This window comes from Leptinotarsa decemlineata, unplaced genomic scaffold (genome assembly GCF_025532065.1).
Source record: "Leptinotarsa decemlineata unplaced genomic scaffold, Ldec_3_MD MMD2_tig00000199_RagTag_RagTag, whole genome shotgun sequence".
Taxonomy (NCBI): Eukaryota; Metazoa; Arthropoda; class Insecta; order Coleoptera; family Chrysomelidae; genus Leptinotarsa; species Leptinotarsa decemlineata.
The window spans coordinates 12,107,404-12,124,352 of NW_027412544.1; the positions used below are offsets into that span (position 1 = coordinate 12,107,404).

Consider the following 16,949-nt stretch of genomic DNA (forward strand, 5'->3'; position numbering starts at 1 on the left):
ATCTTCATTGATATCACTTTGTATTGAAGTATTGAGACAAAGCGTGCCCATAACACTTGGATAATAGGTACAACCATGGTTTCGCCGAAACAAACTTCGTTTGTTCATGAAAAAGAAGCAGTTATTTTCCGCTGTTCCATTGCTTTTATGTTTTTATCTGAGTATTTATCAAATACAACAACAATTTCTAGACTATGAATATTTAGAATTATATATTTATCAATAACTTTTAAACTGTAAACTGTATACAGTGTGTTTTTGATCGTGACTACAGGTTGTCCTTGAATGATACTCTAAATAGTTAAACATTTCGCGCGCTCTGCCCTCTATCTCGAAAATTGTTCAAGATATAAAAAATGTTCGAAAAAAAGTTGTAGAGAATTCAATCCACTACAATATTTATGATGAACACAAATAACATTAAGCCCATAGGGAATGAGTTATTTGTAATGAATGTGTAAAAAATCGATTGATTTTTTGACCTTTGACCTTGGAATATCTGTAATCACAGACACCCTACGGTGTCAAAATAAAGTTCTATATACAACTTTATAGCTGATTATCTATCATTCCGATTAACTTGCCCTCATTTGACTAATATTCCTGGACTAATATATTATACTCAAGTATAAGTGAAACCACCTCACCCTTCCTCTCATGTGAACCTACGACTTTAAGGCACGTGTGGCCAGATACACGACGTAAAAAACTTTAGTTGTTGTTTTTTCTGTCGAGTATTTGCCATACGTTCAATGCCAAAGTGAATTTCTCAGTAAGTTTATGAAGTTTAGAGCAACTGTTCAAGTGAACAACACCAGAAGTGAACATCCACAATTATTGAATTCTTTTTAACAAATTGTCATTGTGTGAAATATGCCAATAACACTCTATTCTTCAATAGGTGATCCGTCATCTTTGGCTGTCAGTCAAGCATTGGAATATTTAGAGTTGGAACACGAACTGGTGAATATAAGTGTTAACGATAGTGATCCTATGCCTCAAGAAATTACACGGGTAAGGGTAGAACCGATTTAGAAGTTTTATTGACTACGATAAAATTAAAAACGTAGGTACTTAGCTTGATGTCCCGATGATATACTGTCTTAATAGAAGAAAAAGTGGTGATTGGCGTGGCTCCGTATAAAACATATTACATATTTGTGAAAAAACATGAGATTCAATGATTACTTTTAATGCCAGCGGTATCCAGTGAAAGCTGCCAGTTTCACTGCCACCAGCACTAAAAGTAGATCGAAACCAAGGTATCTGATGTAATCGGCCGATACTTGATGAAAATCCGTGACATAATTGAGAAACACTTCATTGTGAGGTGTTCAATAAATAGTTTTACGAAAACGTAACACGTATTCCACTATAAAATAGCTTCTTCAGATGTGTCTATACGAACCGAAATCTACATATTCAATACTTTATATTTATTTTTAATAATTTGAAGTACCTGAGTTTTACTTGCTCAATTAAAGTTGAGAATGTGTACCTGAGATTAAAAATGAATCAATAAACACTTACATCAAATAAATATATTATAAATGAAATTGCCGGAGCTTATCTATCAGTTGATTACCAGTTTCCAAATTTGAAAAACTATTCAGTAACGGGGAGTATTTAATTCTATTTGGTCATTCAGTATATGACCGAATTCCTAAATCCATTCATTTATGAACATGAGATTCAAACTTTTTTCTTCTATTTGGAACACGTCATAGTCGTCATTGAATTCATGTTCTTCTGCATGAAGATGGTCTGCAAATCTTAGAGTGATTACTACAACTAGGTAACTACAAATACTACTACTAGGTAACTGTTGCAGACAGTGTATAGATGCTACTGAGAATTTTCAAAACTGGATAAGGTAATCATCAGAGGAAAAATACATTCAATAACTAATAAGCTCATATATCTAGTTGTTCTACTTAATGATTTGTAATTTTTCTTCAGAACTCGAAAAGTAGTTTCTTCGTGTTGATAGTATTACTATTTTAAAAACCATCAGACATACATATTCAAATATTTTATTGCAACAGACAAACCTCCGAGAAAACACCAACACAAAACGACAAACGACATTTGTTTCATGTCGTTTTGTGTTGGTGTTGTGTCGGAAGTTTGTCTGTTGCAATGTTTTTTTATTTTTTGATATGTATCTAATTTGTCTGATGGTTTTCAAAATAGTAATATTATCATCAGGAGGAAACTACTTTTCGAGCTTTGAAGAAAGAATTTAATCAAATTCGAAATATTGGCAGGAAACCATTTTTTCTTAAATTAATTATGTCAGCCAATCAACCTTCCTTCAGGAAAATTATCTGAAAATCTATCTGCTTTTCACTTTCGATTTCTGAGATTGCACTAGTTGATACCGATACATTGCTATTATATGTGTCATGTTCTACTCTACATGATTTGGAATGTCCATAAATTGTTCGCTCCGTTGATTCAGTGCCTCCCTTCGTTGCATTGCCTGCAATGAAACAAATGAATGATGTATAACCCCAGATATTTGTTTGATGGTGGTTGACAATGTTTCATGGTGAACTTCATTATTTCGGACTTTCATTGTCTGATATGATATTATTTGAAATTTCTGAAATGACAAATCAAATTCAAAATTGAGGAAAATAGCTGAAAATAGAAATTAAATGAAAATCACGCAAAAAATTGAACAATTGAAATGAAATAAAAATTAAAAATCAAGAGATTTGAAGCCAAGTTACTGAAAATAATAATAATAATGTTTGTTCACTTATTATAGATAAATGGTATACATAATTCTCAAATATAAAAAAGGAGTATATAAACAACGGCATCACAAAAGGGGCATCACCGAAAGAGTGTTCCTTGTACGTGGTATAGCCATATCAGCAAATAATAAAATATAAAAAATTAGTACATATGAGGGAAGTTGAAATTAGTCATAAGAAGTAATATAAAGTTATTGTTGAAAAAATGTCAAAATAAGTCTGAATTATAAAATAGTGCTTACGATCGGGCTAATATTTACAGTAGTTCAGGGACAATAGTTATTGACGGTTGAACGCAAAATATATTTTGAATGTGATAAAATGACCAATGTTTGGAAAACAGTCTTAACTAGTATGAAATGAGATTTTGATTTACGGGTTCATGGAAAAATGATCTTTCGGTGAGCAATATCCATTTTTTAACTTTTTTCTTGAAACTTTCGTTATTATGATTGTCTTTGATTACATCGGGTATTATCTGATACATTCGTAACTGGACTTATTTTTTAGAGAAATGACTGTTTGAAGTTCATTCGAGTGCCGCTTCACCGGTTTAGCGGGAGATGGCCGTTTGACGGGTGTTGACCGTTTTCCGCTTTATCATGGATTTCCATATGTTGCGTCTCTCTACGCTAGCTTGGCTGAATGCATGTATGCGGATTTCCTCCCAAACCAGTGGTCTTCCCTGAGGATGATCTCAGCTTAGGACCACTTGATGTTATCTTGATGGGTCCAAACATGCTCTGCTGTTCCCGATTTGCTGATTTCTCCGCCCTGTGTGTGTTTCGTGTGCTTGGCAATGGGGACTTTCAATAACCTCTTAGTTTCACCGATGTAGGATATGCCGCACTCACGGGATATCCGGTAAATGCAATTCTTAAAATCGCAGTCCGCTTTGGTAGCCTGGTTATCGTGAGGGTGCTACGGATGGCGTTTCTGGATCTGAAGCACGTTCTGATGTTGTACTTGGATCCAATTCATTTTATTCTTTCCCACAATCCACTGATGTAGGGAAGTACAAGCACAAGCGGATTCTTTTCCTTGCGAGCTCTTGTTCTCTTTCAGCCGAAGTCTATTCTATCATTACTTTGGAGTAACCATTTCATTGAAGATCTTTTTTGATAATGCCTAGTTCCTTCTCGAAACCTTCCTTCGCCAAACTAGCGTAAAGATACGCAATATATGGAAACTCATAATATAGCGGAAAATGGTCAACTCCCGCCAAACGGCCATCTCCCGCTAAACCGGTGAAGCGGAGAGAGGGGATAGGTGAAAGCACTTGAATGACCCATGAATAGTCATCTCTCGGAGAAATAAGTCCAGTCATCACTCGAAGACGATTGTGTTTACTAACAATCGAAACGTCGTGATGTAACTTGGCTTGGAATACTTTGATTTTAAAATTTTGTTTCATTTCAATTATTAAATTTTTTGCTTAATTTTTATTTTATTGTTATTACATTTCAAAGTTTTTTAAAATATAATTGTTATGTTCAGCTATTCTTTTTAATTTTCATTTTCATGTGTTATTTCATAGATGTCAAATCATATCATATTAGACAATGGAAGCCCAATGGAACATAACCCCAAATAGTTAGGAGGATTTGTTAGGAGATACTGGGATCAATATCATTTCTGATTATTTTTCTAAAAAACTATCCAGATTTGAGTTCACTTATAATACCTCACTACTTACTAATTAAGGTGGTCGTAACTGAAAATTTTGTGTTGAATCATTATATGTTGCACCATTTTGCATCTTCGTACACAATGACAATTTAATGTAACATTAAATTGTCATTGTGTACTTCATTCACCACTCGCCTCATATTGTCAGCACCACAGCATTCAAAGTCGATGACTGATTACATTTCCGCAAGCTTTCTTCCATTGTGACCCAAACCATTTCAATTGGATTGAACACACAATAGTATGGAGGCAAACATAAGAGAATATGACCACGTGTTTCACACATCGAATCAATAATATACTCTTTTATGAAATTACGTTGTTTTATGGTCGCCAGTAATACCTTTTTCGTTGGAATCTTTTCGGGTATTTCCATGTCATGATTTCGCATGACATAATTTCGCATGAAATCAACAATATCTGCTTTTTTGTGTTATTGTTTGGTATTGTAGTCAATAACCGAGAATGATACGAAGCGTGATCCATAACAATAACCGAGTTTGGAGGTATATTTGGGAGAAGCTGCTCACTGAACCAGGTTTCGAATAAAGCCGCAGTCATATCTTCGTGGTAATCAGCAGACGAATCTTTTATATTTTTGGCCGACAAAAGCAAAGCGTTAGGTACGGAACCACTTTCATTTCCGGCATGCAAAATTATAACACGTTTTCCTCTTGAAGAAGGTGTGTTCAAAGCACAATACTTGGTTTCGTCTACCCAGCCATATTTGATAAACCAAGTTTCGTCGAGGTAGATTATGAGTCTGCTGGATTCTCAGTAGCTTTTCATTCGCCTCAAATATTTTTGTCAGAGTTGAACAATGCGTGTCGATTCCAATATGACCATCCGATTGTTCAATTTTTTACATTTGAAACCACAAGACAATAAGACACCTCGAAGAGTTTCTAAAGATTTGTAATTGTAATTGGGATAGTCGAGTAATTTGTAACAAATCATTTCCAAGGTTGGTACTTCATTTTTTGGTATATACCATAAATTGTTCACCGAATCACATCTTTTGTAGCACCATCAACGTTTGCGAATTTTTAATTCCTTCCACGGAATTATTTCATTTCATTTCATTGCATGGTCAATGACATCCCCTATTTTAATGACTCGAAGAACTGTCGAACGAGATAGATTCGTTAACTCGCATATTCTATTCACAATAGCATTCTGTGAAGTGTGACAGTTTTCCTTCTTCAAAAATTCATGAATATTTAAAATTACTCGCTGAACTTGAACATGTAAGTCCTTATTTTTAAATTCCGGATCCCTATCGATTGACACAGATTCGTCACACGTAATGTTGTCATTTGTTTCAAAAGGTCTCCAGAAAGCCATATTGATGAAAGTACCCAAAAAGGATGAGATTGGAACCTTTGGTGTAAAAGTTGAAACCTTCTTCTAGAGAAACTAGTGAAACCACTACCTGCAAATTAATTTGTCCACTTTTTAATCTATTGTTGACAAATTAATTTGCAGGTAGTGGTTTCACTAGTCAATTACCGAAAAATCAATTAGGATAATCATTATTTAACAAACAAAGTTCACATCGGACCAAAAAACTTTAGGTATTTAAACAGCTAACCCTTGTCTTTAGATTCAGTATCAATTTGCTTCTCCTGAAGATGCTAACCTTGTTAGCGAAACGCGAATGGAGTGCAAAAATATCAGTTTGGTGTTAGGGTAATTGATCTCAAAAAGTTTTCAAAAATCGGTTTGCAAAACCACTCACTACCTCACCTAATCCAACGAACACACGACACTGATAAAGAAATATTGTGAAACGGACAAAAATTAGTTTTCAGCCAGTCCAGCTAGCCGAGCCTTTATTCCTCAACTACATTTGATAGCACATTTACTAACTATCTGGGCGAATAGGGGCCACAGGCAAGAAATATTTATGACTGTATCAGGGACGCTTTGAAAATAAAAGCACTGGTAGTATATACATTTCCAATTGCCGGGCAGTGATTATGAACACCCCTCGTAGTGCTTTTATTTCTATTGTCGTTCCAATTGGGAATGGATAGACTATAACAGTGTTGTTAATTTGTTTACAATTCTTTAGTAAGTCCTGAAGAAGGAAATAGACATTTCTGGAAGCATGAAATAATACCAAAGAGTTTTTCTTACTCCCTGGCATCCTCAAAATTGACTGCAACCTCACAAACAAAAATCACATAGTGGTTTCGAAGTTCTTTCTATATATATATATATATATATATGTGTGTGTGAATATATGTGTATATATATATATATATATATATATATATATATATATATATATATATATATATATATATTATATGTATTCATCGAGTTGTGGCTTATGTCACAAATGACCATAATTTATTTTTTCAGAATAATCCACAGATGGAAATACCAGTTCTAGATGACAACGGTTTCATCTTGGTAGAAAGGTGAGTGTGTCACCGTTCTATCCTGAAAACGAATCAAAATGTTTGAATGATGTCTATGTCAATTCACAAAATTACGTTCAACTCACAAAATTACGTTTAAAACAAAATAACGAACATTGGTCCAAAGGAAGTGGGTCTATTCGACCCTACACCACAACCCGTAAGGGTTTATTGTAGCTCACGCCTATTCACACTCGACCAAATATACCCAGCTTCTCAAAAGAGCCGATTACTTTGTATGGTGAGTGGTCTTTCAGGTCAGATGTTAAGAGTACGGCTCTGCCGAACTCAAAAAACCTGATTCGGTTTCTAGCAGCGCAGGTAAAAAGGTAATGCACTGCTGTTTCATCGTTGATGAGGTAGTCGGATAGTCAAGTTGAATATTCCCATCTTGATACCCACGACAACCTTCTCATATGGGGGTTTTTGCACGTTAGCTACACCTAACGATACCTTAGGTTTAACCGTGCAGGACTTTTTCGCCTCTGATTTTGGTGAATCATCACTTGAGCGCAAACGTTTGCTAAGCTGCTCATGGGGGGTTTGTTGCCCCACCTGAGACAGATTCTACGTACGTCGCTCAAGAAGTTGGTGCAAGGCGATTTTATAAGGTACCCCGAACTTGAGGAGACGACTTAGTCGTTTCCTGGCTGCACCACCAAACCTTTTCATTTATTAAGGTTCAGTTATTGAATCAGGAATTTTGGGGAGTAGAGAAGCTCTCGCTCCTGAACTAAATTTACAGGAAGGTCGGTTGGAGTCCTAAACTCGACATCTGTCTCCTCTGTAGACCCGCTCCTGAACTTAATTCATAGCGAGGACAGTTGTAGTCATAAACTCGACATCCATCTCCTCTGTAGACTCGTTCCAGAACTAAATTCACAAGGAGGTCCGTTGAAGTCGTTAACTCGACATCCATCTCCTCTGTGGGCTCGCTCCTGAACTAAATTCACAGGGAGGTCAGTTGGAGTCGTAAACTCGATATCCATCTCCTCTGTGGGCTCGCTCCAGAACTAAATTTACTGGAAGGTCAGTTGGAGTCGTAAACTCGACATACATCTCCTCTGTAGACTCGTACCTGAACTGAATTTACAGGAAGGTCCGTTGGAGTCGTTAACTCGACATCCATCTCTTCTGTGGGCTCGCTCCTAAAGTAAATTTACAGGAAGGCCCGTTGGAGTCTTAAATTCGACATCCATCTCCTCTGTAGACTCGCTCCTGAACTAAATTTACAGGGAGGTCAGTAGGAGTCGTAAATTCGACATCCATCTCCTCTGTAGACTCGTTCCTGAACTGAAATTACAGGTAGGTCAGTTGGAATCGTAAACTCGATATGCAACTCCTCTGTAGGCTCGCTCCTGAACTAAATTTATAAACTGAATTTACAGGGAGGTCAGTTGGAATCGTGAACTCGACATTCATCTCTCCTGTAGGCTCGCTCCCAAACTAAATTTACAGGGAAGTCAGTTGGAGTCGTTTACTCGACATCCTTCTCCTCTGTAGACTCACTCCTGATCTAAGTTCACAGGGAGGTCAGTTGGAGTCATAAACTCCACATACATCTCCTCTGTAGAGTCGTACCTGAACTAAATTTACAGGGAGGTCCGTTGTAGTCGTTAACTCGACATCCATCTCCTCTGTGGGCTCGCTCCTGAACTGAATTTACAGGGAGGTCAGTAGAAGTCGTGAACTCAACATGCATCTCCTCTGTAGACTCGTTCCTGAACTAAATTCACAAGGAGGTCAGTTGGAATCGTAAACTCGACATCTATCTCTCCTGTAGGCTCGCTCCCAAACTAAATTTACAGGGAGGTCAGTTGGAATCGTAAGCTCGACATGCATCTCCTCTGTAGGCTCGCTCCTAAACTGAATTCACAGGGAGGTCAGTTGGAATCGTAAACACGACATTCATCTCTCCTGTAGGCTCGCCCCCAAACTAAATGTACAGAGAGGTCAGTTGGAGTCGTTAACTCGACATCCTTCTCCTCTGTAGACTCGCTCCTGATCTAAGTTTACAGGGATGTCAGTTGGAGTCATAAGCTCGATATCCATCTCCTCTAGAGGCTCGTTCCTGAACTAAATTTACAGGGAGGTCAGTCAGTTAAGTTTACTCTGTCCATAAAAGTCCCACGAGTAGCTAGGGAAAGAAGGTCAATCATGGCAGAGCCCCGCATTACCGTGACAAGGCGATGCTACGACGAGAGGGCGTCCGGTATCTCGTCATCCTTTCGGCACGGATACACACACCTTAGAGTTAAGCCATTCAGTTAGGGATTGTTAGAACCACAAGTGATTCTGTCATTCCCGTATCCAGCGGGGCTACGTGGAAGCAGGCATCCGATGGCCGGTTTGCTCAACCCCCACATGCACTCGCCAAAAACAGCTTGCTCCGTGGTTCAGGTAGTGAAAGATGAACAAGGACAGCCAACCCGCCACGGGTTGATTGGATTCTGAAAAATACAACTTCTTTCCAAGTATTCACTTTCTGTGTTCTAAACATTCATTACTATTCTTTTCTAACGAATCGTGATTGAGTACGAGCCAAGCCATTTCCAAATATGATTTCAATGAAAATTTCACAAGTCTAGTAACCATCATATATTCATCGTGATATTCATTCACGAAGATTGGAATTTTCCAAAAATTGTTCAAGAAGGTGACCAGAATTTATTGAAGAAAAAATAAGATTACCTATCAGCTGAAGGAAATCATTATGAGGAGGACATGAAAAATTTCAAAGTTCTTCTTTTCATTTTTTGAAAAATATGTAGAATCGCAAAACTTCAAAACATACAAACAACATAGCATTCCTGCCATTTAGAAAACAATAATTCATTCAATCAAAATCAAACTCATCATAAAAATATAGAATTGAAAAACTATTTACTGTTCTTTCTTGATTTTTCATTATTCTAGCAACCTTCTTCTATTTTTTAAAATGAATTGGCAGATAAGGCAAATCATAATAGCACATTTTATCCGGGGTGAATATTATTGATGACCATCTCACGAATTCATGTCGAGTTAAAAAAAAATATTCATTCAATATTAGATACCTTTTTTGTACATATGGAATGAACTGAGAGAAAGTAAAAAAAATAAAAACTCACAGAAGGCCCGAAAGTTTTTCAATAATTCCTAGACATAATCAGAATCGATACTATAGGTAATAATTATTTTATTTTCAGTACCGCAATTCTCCAGTACCTGGCAGAACAATACGGAAAAGATGACACATTATATCCAAAAGATCCAAAAGCTAGAGCAGTTGTAAATCACAGACTCTGTTTCCACTCATCCACTTACTACTCATATATTTCAAGAGGCGCGGTGAGTTTGCTCATTTTTGCAGAAATTATTTACTGATGAAACCGTCTTTTTTAAAACAATGAATACTAACCTATGAGGTTGTTTCAAAAGTTTTGCCCGTTTACATGAGTCTACATCAAGCTTTAACATCTCAGTGAATACTTATTCGATATAATTGAAATAAGCGTCATTTGAATCATATTACTTTCTCATATTTCATTTTATTTTATTTTCCATACAGACTGAACATCCTAATTGCATTGAAATTCTTATTGAAAATTAATTGTGTGAGTTACTTTCATACATACACACTGAAAGATTTATTTTCAAGCTTATGTAACTTATGTAACACAAGTCGAACCAATTAAATAAATAATTAAATGTGATGTGATTGAATTTCATCAGTTCGGACTTCCATTGTCTAATATAATATAAATTGATTTGAAAACCTTGAAAAAATCAAAAAAGATTAATCGAAAATAACAATTTTATTAAACAAAAAACTGAAATTACAAAAAAAATAACATACAACAACAACTAAACAAATAAAAAATTGAAATATTAATAAAAGCTGAAAAAATTTAAAAATTGAAAATATCATTAACAAAAAATGAAAACATAAAAGTTAAAAGATTTCAAACCAAGTTATGTCACGACGTTTCGATTGTTAGTATCCACAATCGTCTTCGGGTGATAACTGGACTCATTCCTCCGAGATCCGACTGTTTATAGGTCATTCGAGTGCTTTCACCCATCCCCTCTTTCCTCTTTCCGCTTCATTGGTTTTGGCGGGAGTTGGTCGTTTTTCGCTTGATTGGAGGTTTCCATGTGTTACATATCTCTACGCTAGCTTGACTAAATGCGTTGTTGGACAATATATACGCGGCTTCTTTAAATTTTCTCCTAAACCAGTGTTCCTCTTCGTGGATGATTTCAGCTTGAGCCCACTTGATGTTGTGTTGATGAGTCCAAACATGCTCTGCTATTCCGGATTTGCTGGTTTCTCATCGCTGTGTGTATTTCTTGTGCACAGCAATGCGAACTTTCAATGGCCTCTTAGTTTCACCGATGTGAGATTCTCCGCACTCGCAGGGTATCCGGTAAATGCAATTCTTGGAATCGCAGTCCGCGTTTGGTGGTCTGGTTTTCGTGAGGCTGCTACGGATAGTGTTCCCAAATCTGAAGCAGGTCCTGATGTTATACTTGGACCCAATCCGTCTTATCCATTCCGATAATCCTCTCATGTAGGGAAGTACAAGTACTAGTTGTGGCGGCTTCAATTCCTTGTGGAGTTCTTGCTGAGGCCTGTTCCACCATCACTTTGGAGTAACCATTCCGTTGAAGGACATTTTTGATGATGCCAAGTTCCTTTTCGAGACCTTCCTTTGTATTACAGAGTCCAAAAGCACGGTCCAGTAGAGTCTTGATGATTCCTCTCTTAGTCGATTGATGGTGATTGGATTTTTGGTTCAGATACTGTCCTGTGTGAGTGGGTTTTCGATATACAGATGTTTTTCATTTAGTGTCAGTCCTCTTCACCTGTTATAGCCAAATTATATATGGAGTGGTTTGAAACTTTGGCCATTGAAGAAGCCCACAAGAAGAGCCGAGTCTGGTTGAGATACGTAGATGACACCTTCATAATATGGAACCATGGTGATGCAGAACAAGACACTTTCCTGAAGGACATCAACAACGTAAGGCCTTCCATCACTTTCACAATGGAGAAGGAAATCCACAACGAATTGCCTTTCTTAGCCGTATTGGTGAAGAGGACCGACACTAAACGAAAACCCTCTCACACAGGACATTATTTGAACCAGAAATCCAACCACCATCAATCGACTAAGAGAGAAATCATCAAGACTCTACTGGAATGTGCTTTTGGGCTCTGTAATACAAAGGAAGGTCTCGAAAAGGAACTAGGCATCATCAAAAATGACCTTCAACGGAATGGTTACTCCAAAGTGATGGTAGAACAGGAAAGGATAAGACGGATTGGGTCCAAGTGTAACATCAGGACCTGCTTCAGATCTGGGAATACTATCCATAGCAGCCACACGAAAACCAGACCACCAAACGCGGACTGCGATTCCAACAATTGCATTTACCGGATACCCTGCGAATGCGGAGAATCATACATTGGTGAAACTAAGAGGACCTTGAAAGTTCGCATTGCTGGGCACAAGAAACACACACAGCGAGGAGAAACCAGCAAATCCGAAATAGCAGAGCATGTTTGGACTCATCAACATAACATCAAGTGAGCTCAAGCTGAAATCATCCACGAAGAGGAACACTGGTTTAGGAGAAAATTTAAAGAAGCTGCATATATGTTGTCCAACAACGCATTTAGTCAAGCTAGCGTAGAGATATGTAACATATGGAAACCTCTCATCAAGCGAAAAACGACCAACTCCCGCCAAACGGTCATCTCCCGCCAAAAACCAATGAAGCGGAAAGAGGGAAGAGGGGATGGGTGAAAGCACTCGAATGACCTATAAATAGTAAGATCTCGAAGAAATAAGTCCAGTTATCACCCGAAGATGATTCTGGATACTAACAATCGAAACGTTGTGACATAACTTGGTTTGAAATCTTTTAATTTTAATTTTTTCATTTTTTGTTAATAATATTTTTAATTTTTCAATTTTTTTCAGCTTTTATTGATATTTCAATTTTTATTTGTTTGGTTGTTGTTTTATGTTATTTCTTTGTAATTTCAGTTTTTTGTTTAATAAAATTGTTAATTTTGGTTTTTTTTTTCAGGGTTATCAAATCAATTTATATTATATTAGACAATGGAAGTCCAAACTAATGAAATACACCACGAAACATTGTCAACCACCTTAAAAAAAATAATTAATAATGTTATGATTGTTCTTTCAGAATCTACTTGTTTTGCTAAAAGTATTGATTTAACTGATTCAGTTTGACATTAGAGGCCAATGTTCTACCTGTTTTCATAGAAGTAACATTGTATTGTAATCAAAATAAAGATTTGAATGAAAGAAAATTCACTTCATTCAAAGAAATAAAAGTTTCATATATGCACGACAAAATTTCTACCAACTATTTCTTCAAGCATATGTTCATTGTATCAAACAAATATTTGATTGAAACAATCACATCGATCAATTATTTCAATTTAAAGAAGAATTAAATTCAAGTAATATATTGTCTAATTGATAGCGAGAATTATTTAGAGTAATTCGAATATTCTAATAAACAAACAAAATTTAAAGAAGGGTGAAATAGTGGAACTGATTGAAATAATCAAATGTAAAATTGAGTAAATTGAGTAAAAATGTTGAAGAAACATAACATATCTGCAGGATGATGGAGAACTTAGCTTGTTTTGATAATGGGAAAATTTCCACTGAAGTAATGATTTTGTTGAACAAATAATGAATAGTAGTTGAACAAACAATGTTTATACCTCATTTCGAAAGTTCAAAATAAGTATGAATAATGATGGACCAAATGAAATGAAGTTACAAATCAAAATCCTTTCCTCTTGTTTGGATTTGGTCATTGGATTCAATCAACCAAATATTATACTAATTTGAGTACCAGCATCTCGTTGGTAGTAATGGAGCTTCAGATCGGTTCTACTGAAAATTACTTTTCTCTTCTCTAAAACTTCAATATGCTTTTTACCATCAAATATTTTTCTATAAAAATGATTAGACCATCGATTGTTGTCATCCCCTGCTGTAGATTAAAAGCATTACGTAGTTTTAGTATTGAAAAAAGTACTTTTCGGCAGAATCAGAAATACAGAGAGTCAGTGATTGAATTTACATGAATCTCCAATCGAAATAGATCTAGTTATTGAATAATCGTGAGAATATATTATAATTTGTTCAACAACCCAATTTCTTGATACATGAAATACAATTTGTATCATTTTCTCAACTGGATTATTGATCTACTTACGTATCAAGATTTTTTAATCAGTCTTGCGCATAATATTTCATATTCAAAACTGATTATGTAAATGCCATGGAAAATGTTTCAACATGGGAATGAGCAAAATATAAATGAAAATACAGAAATTTTAGTAACAAACTCATTCAAACAATTAATAAATTATAATAGAGTTTTACAAATAATTAAATAAAAATATAAATTCTTCACAAATGGTTAATCCTAAACATTAACATATTTTATTATTCATTATTATTATTGGTAACATCTACTAAAGAACAATTAGAGGCCATTTCGAAACCTTTCACTGAAGTAAAGTTCTAAATTGAAAGAGAACAGAGATTAGTGATTGTCTACATTTTCGCAATAATATCATTGGATCTCATAGAAATATAAATATATGATTATTTTTTTTGTACAAATAAAATTTAACAAACGGAGGTATCCTTATTTTTTGATAATAGGAAAAAAAACAATGACGTACTTCATCACAGAAAAATTTGATTAGAAATATGACTGTGATAACAAAATTCACTTAGCTCTCCAAACATAACTTTCAAGCCTTTAAATCTACTAAATTTGAGAATTCTAGCATTTAATTACTCAGGTACAGACCTGAATAATAATAAGAATCTACAGCAAATCGCAAAAATATATAGTTATTTGAGAAAACTTAATATGTTTTTTATTGAAATGGTATACATATTTATTATAAAAGTTATGAATGAAAGACATACCTCTGTTATATATGATTTTAAATTTATTCCATCAATTGCTTCCTTGATTGAATATTTTTCTTTTGCCAATTGAGGGAATCATTTCTTTGATTTCTCCATCAGTGAGCCTTTCAGCTATGTCTAAGGTTACATAATTTTCTGTTTGAAAAGTATGTGTTTTAAGTGTACCTATTAGTGGGAGATATCTATTTTTTATACCTTTAAAAATGCCAATCAGGTCATTTAATCCCAAGTTATTAAGAAATTCCTCCATGTCTAAAAATAAAAAAGATTATAATGCATGTTTTGAGTTCGTGCTGGATGTCATCATTTCTGTAAATATGTTACAAATAACTTTCCTCTTTCGGTCTTACTGATTTTAATGAAGTAATACAAGAGAAAACTCTGATTATTTCACAATGTTCTTAAAAGAAAAATCTTAAAAACAGGTTCCTTCGAAGTTTCAGTATATACAATCATGATGAAAATGAAATCATTGTTTACGGCACCATTCAATTATTTATGATGTAAGTAATTTACAATTCAACATTGATATTGACATACCTACACCTATTTCTGTGGCAAACACCTTAATTGTATTTACTCTGAAAATGTCCGATTCCTCCATATCTAAAGATCAAAGGTCAACTAGGTACCCAGTGTATGCATACCTACCTACCACTCAATGATAATCATTTCACTCAACAACTTCTACTCTCTTAAAAACAGAATTGAAAACATCGAAGCTTTCCTTTAGTCATTACATTAAACAATAAGAACTTCAAGCCACTTTCATAGAGGATAGCTGTCGAGAAAAATGTATGGGCACGTGCTTAAAAAAACGATGTCCGTTTATCCAATACATGCTATTCATAATTATTTCAAAATATGGAATGAAAGAAAGTAAATAAATATCAACATACCTACCTGTGAAAACACTGAAAAACTTCAATCTACGTATACTCAAAAAGAAACTGTAAACCTCACACAATTTTAATTCTTATTCCATTCGTGATTAGTTTACGGTTCTTGCGCAAACGCAAATGGTGCTGACCGGTACTCTAATCCTTAGAAGTATTTCAACTAAACCATTTCATTCAATAAAATAATTTAATTTTTCAAACCAACAAAAAATAAAAATATTGAAATGAAATTATCCATAGGCTTGAAATTATGTCCAAAATTAGTTGAATGTATTGATATGTATTGTTGAAGTGAAAATAAATATTCAGCTGATTCAATTATATATTAGTGTCAAAACAGCACCCCATACTGTTAAACTGAATTGGAAAGTTTTCATTCAACAGACGTACTTTTGATTTGATGAAATTATATTGTTTGACTCAACTGAATTATTTTGAGAACTCAATAAATGTTATTCTTGAAATGATCCACAATTCATTTGACTAAGTAAAATACCTCTTGAATTGAAATATTAGAGAAATCAAAATGAGAATTTCATTTTGTCTCCGCAAAATGATCATCTAATCGATACAATACACACGTCGTTTGGAATGGATGATATTTAATGAAAATGATGAAATAAATTAGACTAAATAAATTTCTTCGAAGTAACAAATCTTTTTTTCCGATGTTTTCTCAAAATCTACCCGTTTGTCCAGATTATTCATTTATTCAATAAGTTTTGTCACTTTGAAATACATTGTAGAATTGTTTCTCATACCAGTAACTGATGAGGCTACCGTGTAGCGGAACGCGTCTTCAAATAAAATTGACTTTGAAAATTATATAATCATTATCATAGATAGTGTTATTAATTTCCATCAAGTCACGGGTCAGAGTATTCATCAATCATAATTGATAAAATCCTTTTTGGAGTAAAAATAAATTGAATGTTAGTGTATAAATACGCTTCAGAAAAATGAATCATTCTGTAATGGTTCGTTTCAATTTCAATAATGAATAATTAGTTTTTCATTGCAAGTCAAAATACATTGACTCTGTGTTCTCAGTAAAAACTTCGTTTGGTCATTTTCTCTCGGTATTTGCTAGAAATTCTAAAAGACTGTCTACATTATCCATACAATATTTTTTGTTGAAGTTTTTATCAATTAATTCTAGTCCCCATCCAAAATTGTATATATTCATTCAAAAAG

The 16,949-nt window shown here is 34.8% G+C and overlaps 1 protein-coding gene and 1 long non-coding RNA gene across 3 annotated transcripts in view; one reads left to right on the top strand and one right to left on the bottom strand.

Annotated features, from left to right (window-relative positions):
* The first annotated feature begins 751 nt into the window (after positions 1 to 751).
* Positions 752 to 16,949, top strand: part of LOC111508100 (glutathione S-transferase 1-1) — a 37,099-nt gene continuing 20,901 nt past the window's right edge. Inside the window, exons 1-3 of the mRNA XM_074172945.1 lie at positions 752 to 1,014; positions 6,819 to 6,877; positions 10,066 to 10,207. Of these exons, the coding sequence (XP_074029046.1) occupies positions 874 to 1,014; positions 6,819 to 6,877; positions 10,066 to 10,207 (342 nt within the window). The 5' untranslated portion in view covers positions 752 to 873. The remainder of the gene's footprint in view (positions 1,015 to 6,818; positions 6,878 to 10,065; positions 10,208 to 16,949) is intronic.
* LOC141481435 (uncharacterized) lies at positions 1,527 to 15,817 on the bottom strand. Of its 2 annotated transcripts, XR_012464979.1 has the most exons (4): positions 15,760 to 15,817; positions 15,052 to 15,108; positions 14,854 to 14,991; positions 1,527 to 2,482 (listed from the first exon to the last, which is right to left on the bottom strand). It is a non-coding gene; the product is annotated as an uncharacterized lncRNA (long non-coding RNA). The 2 variants fall into 2 exon arrangements; XR_012464978.1 differs by lacking the exons at positions 14,854 to 14,991; positions 15,052 to 15,108.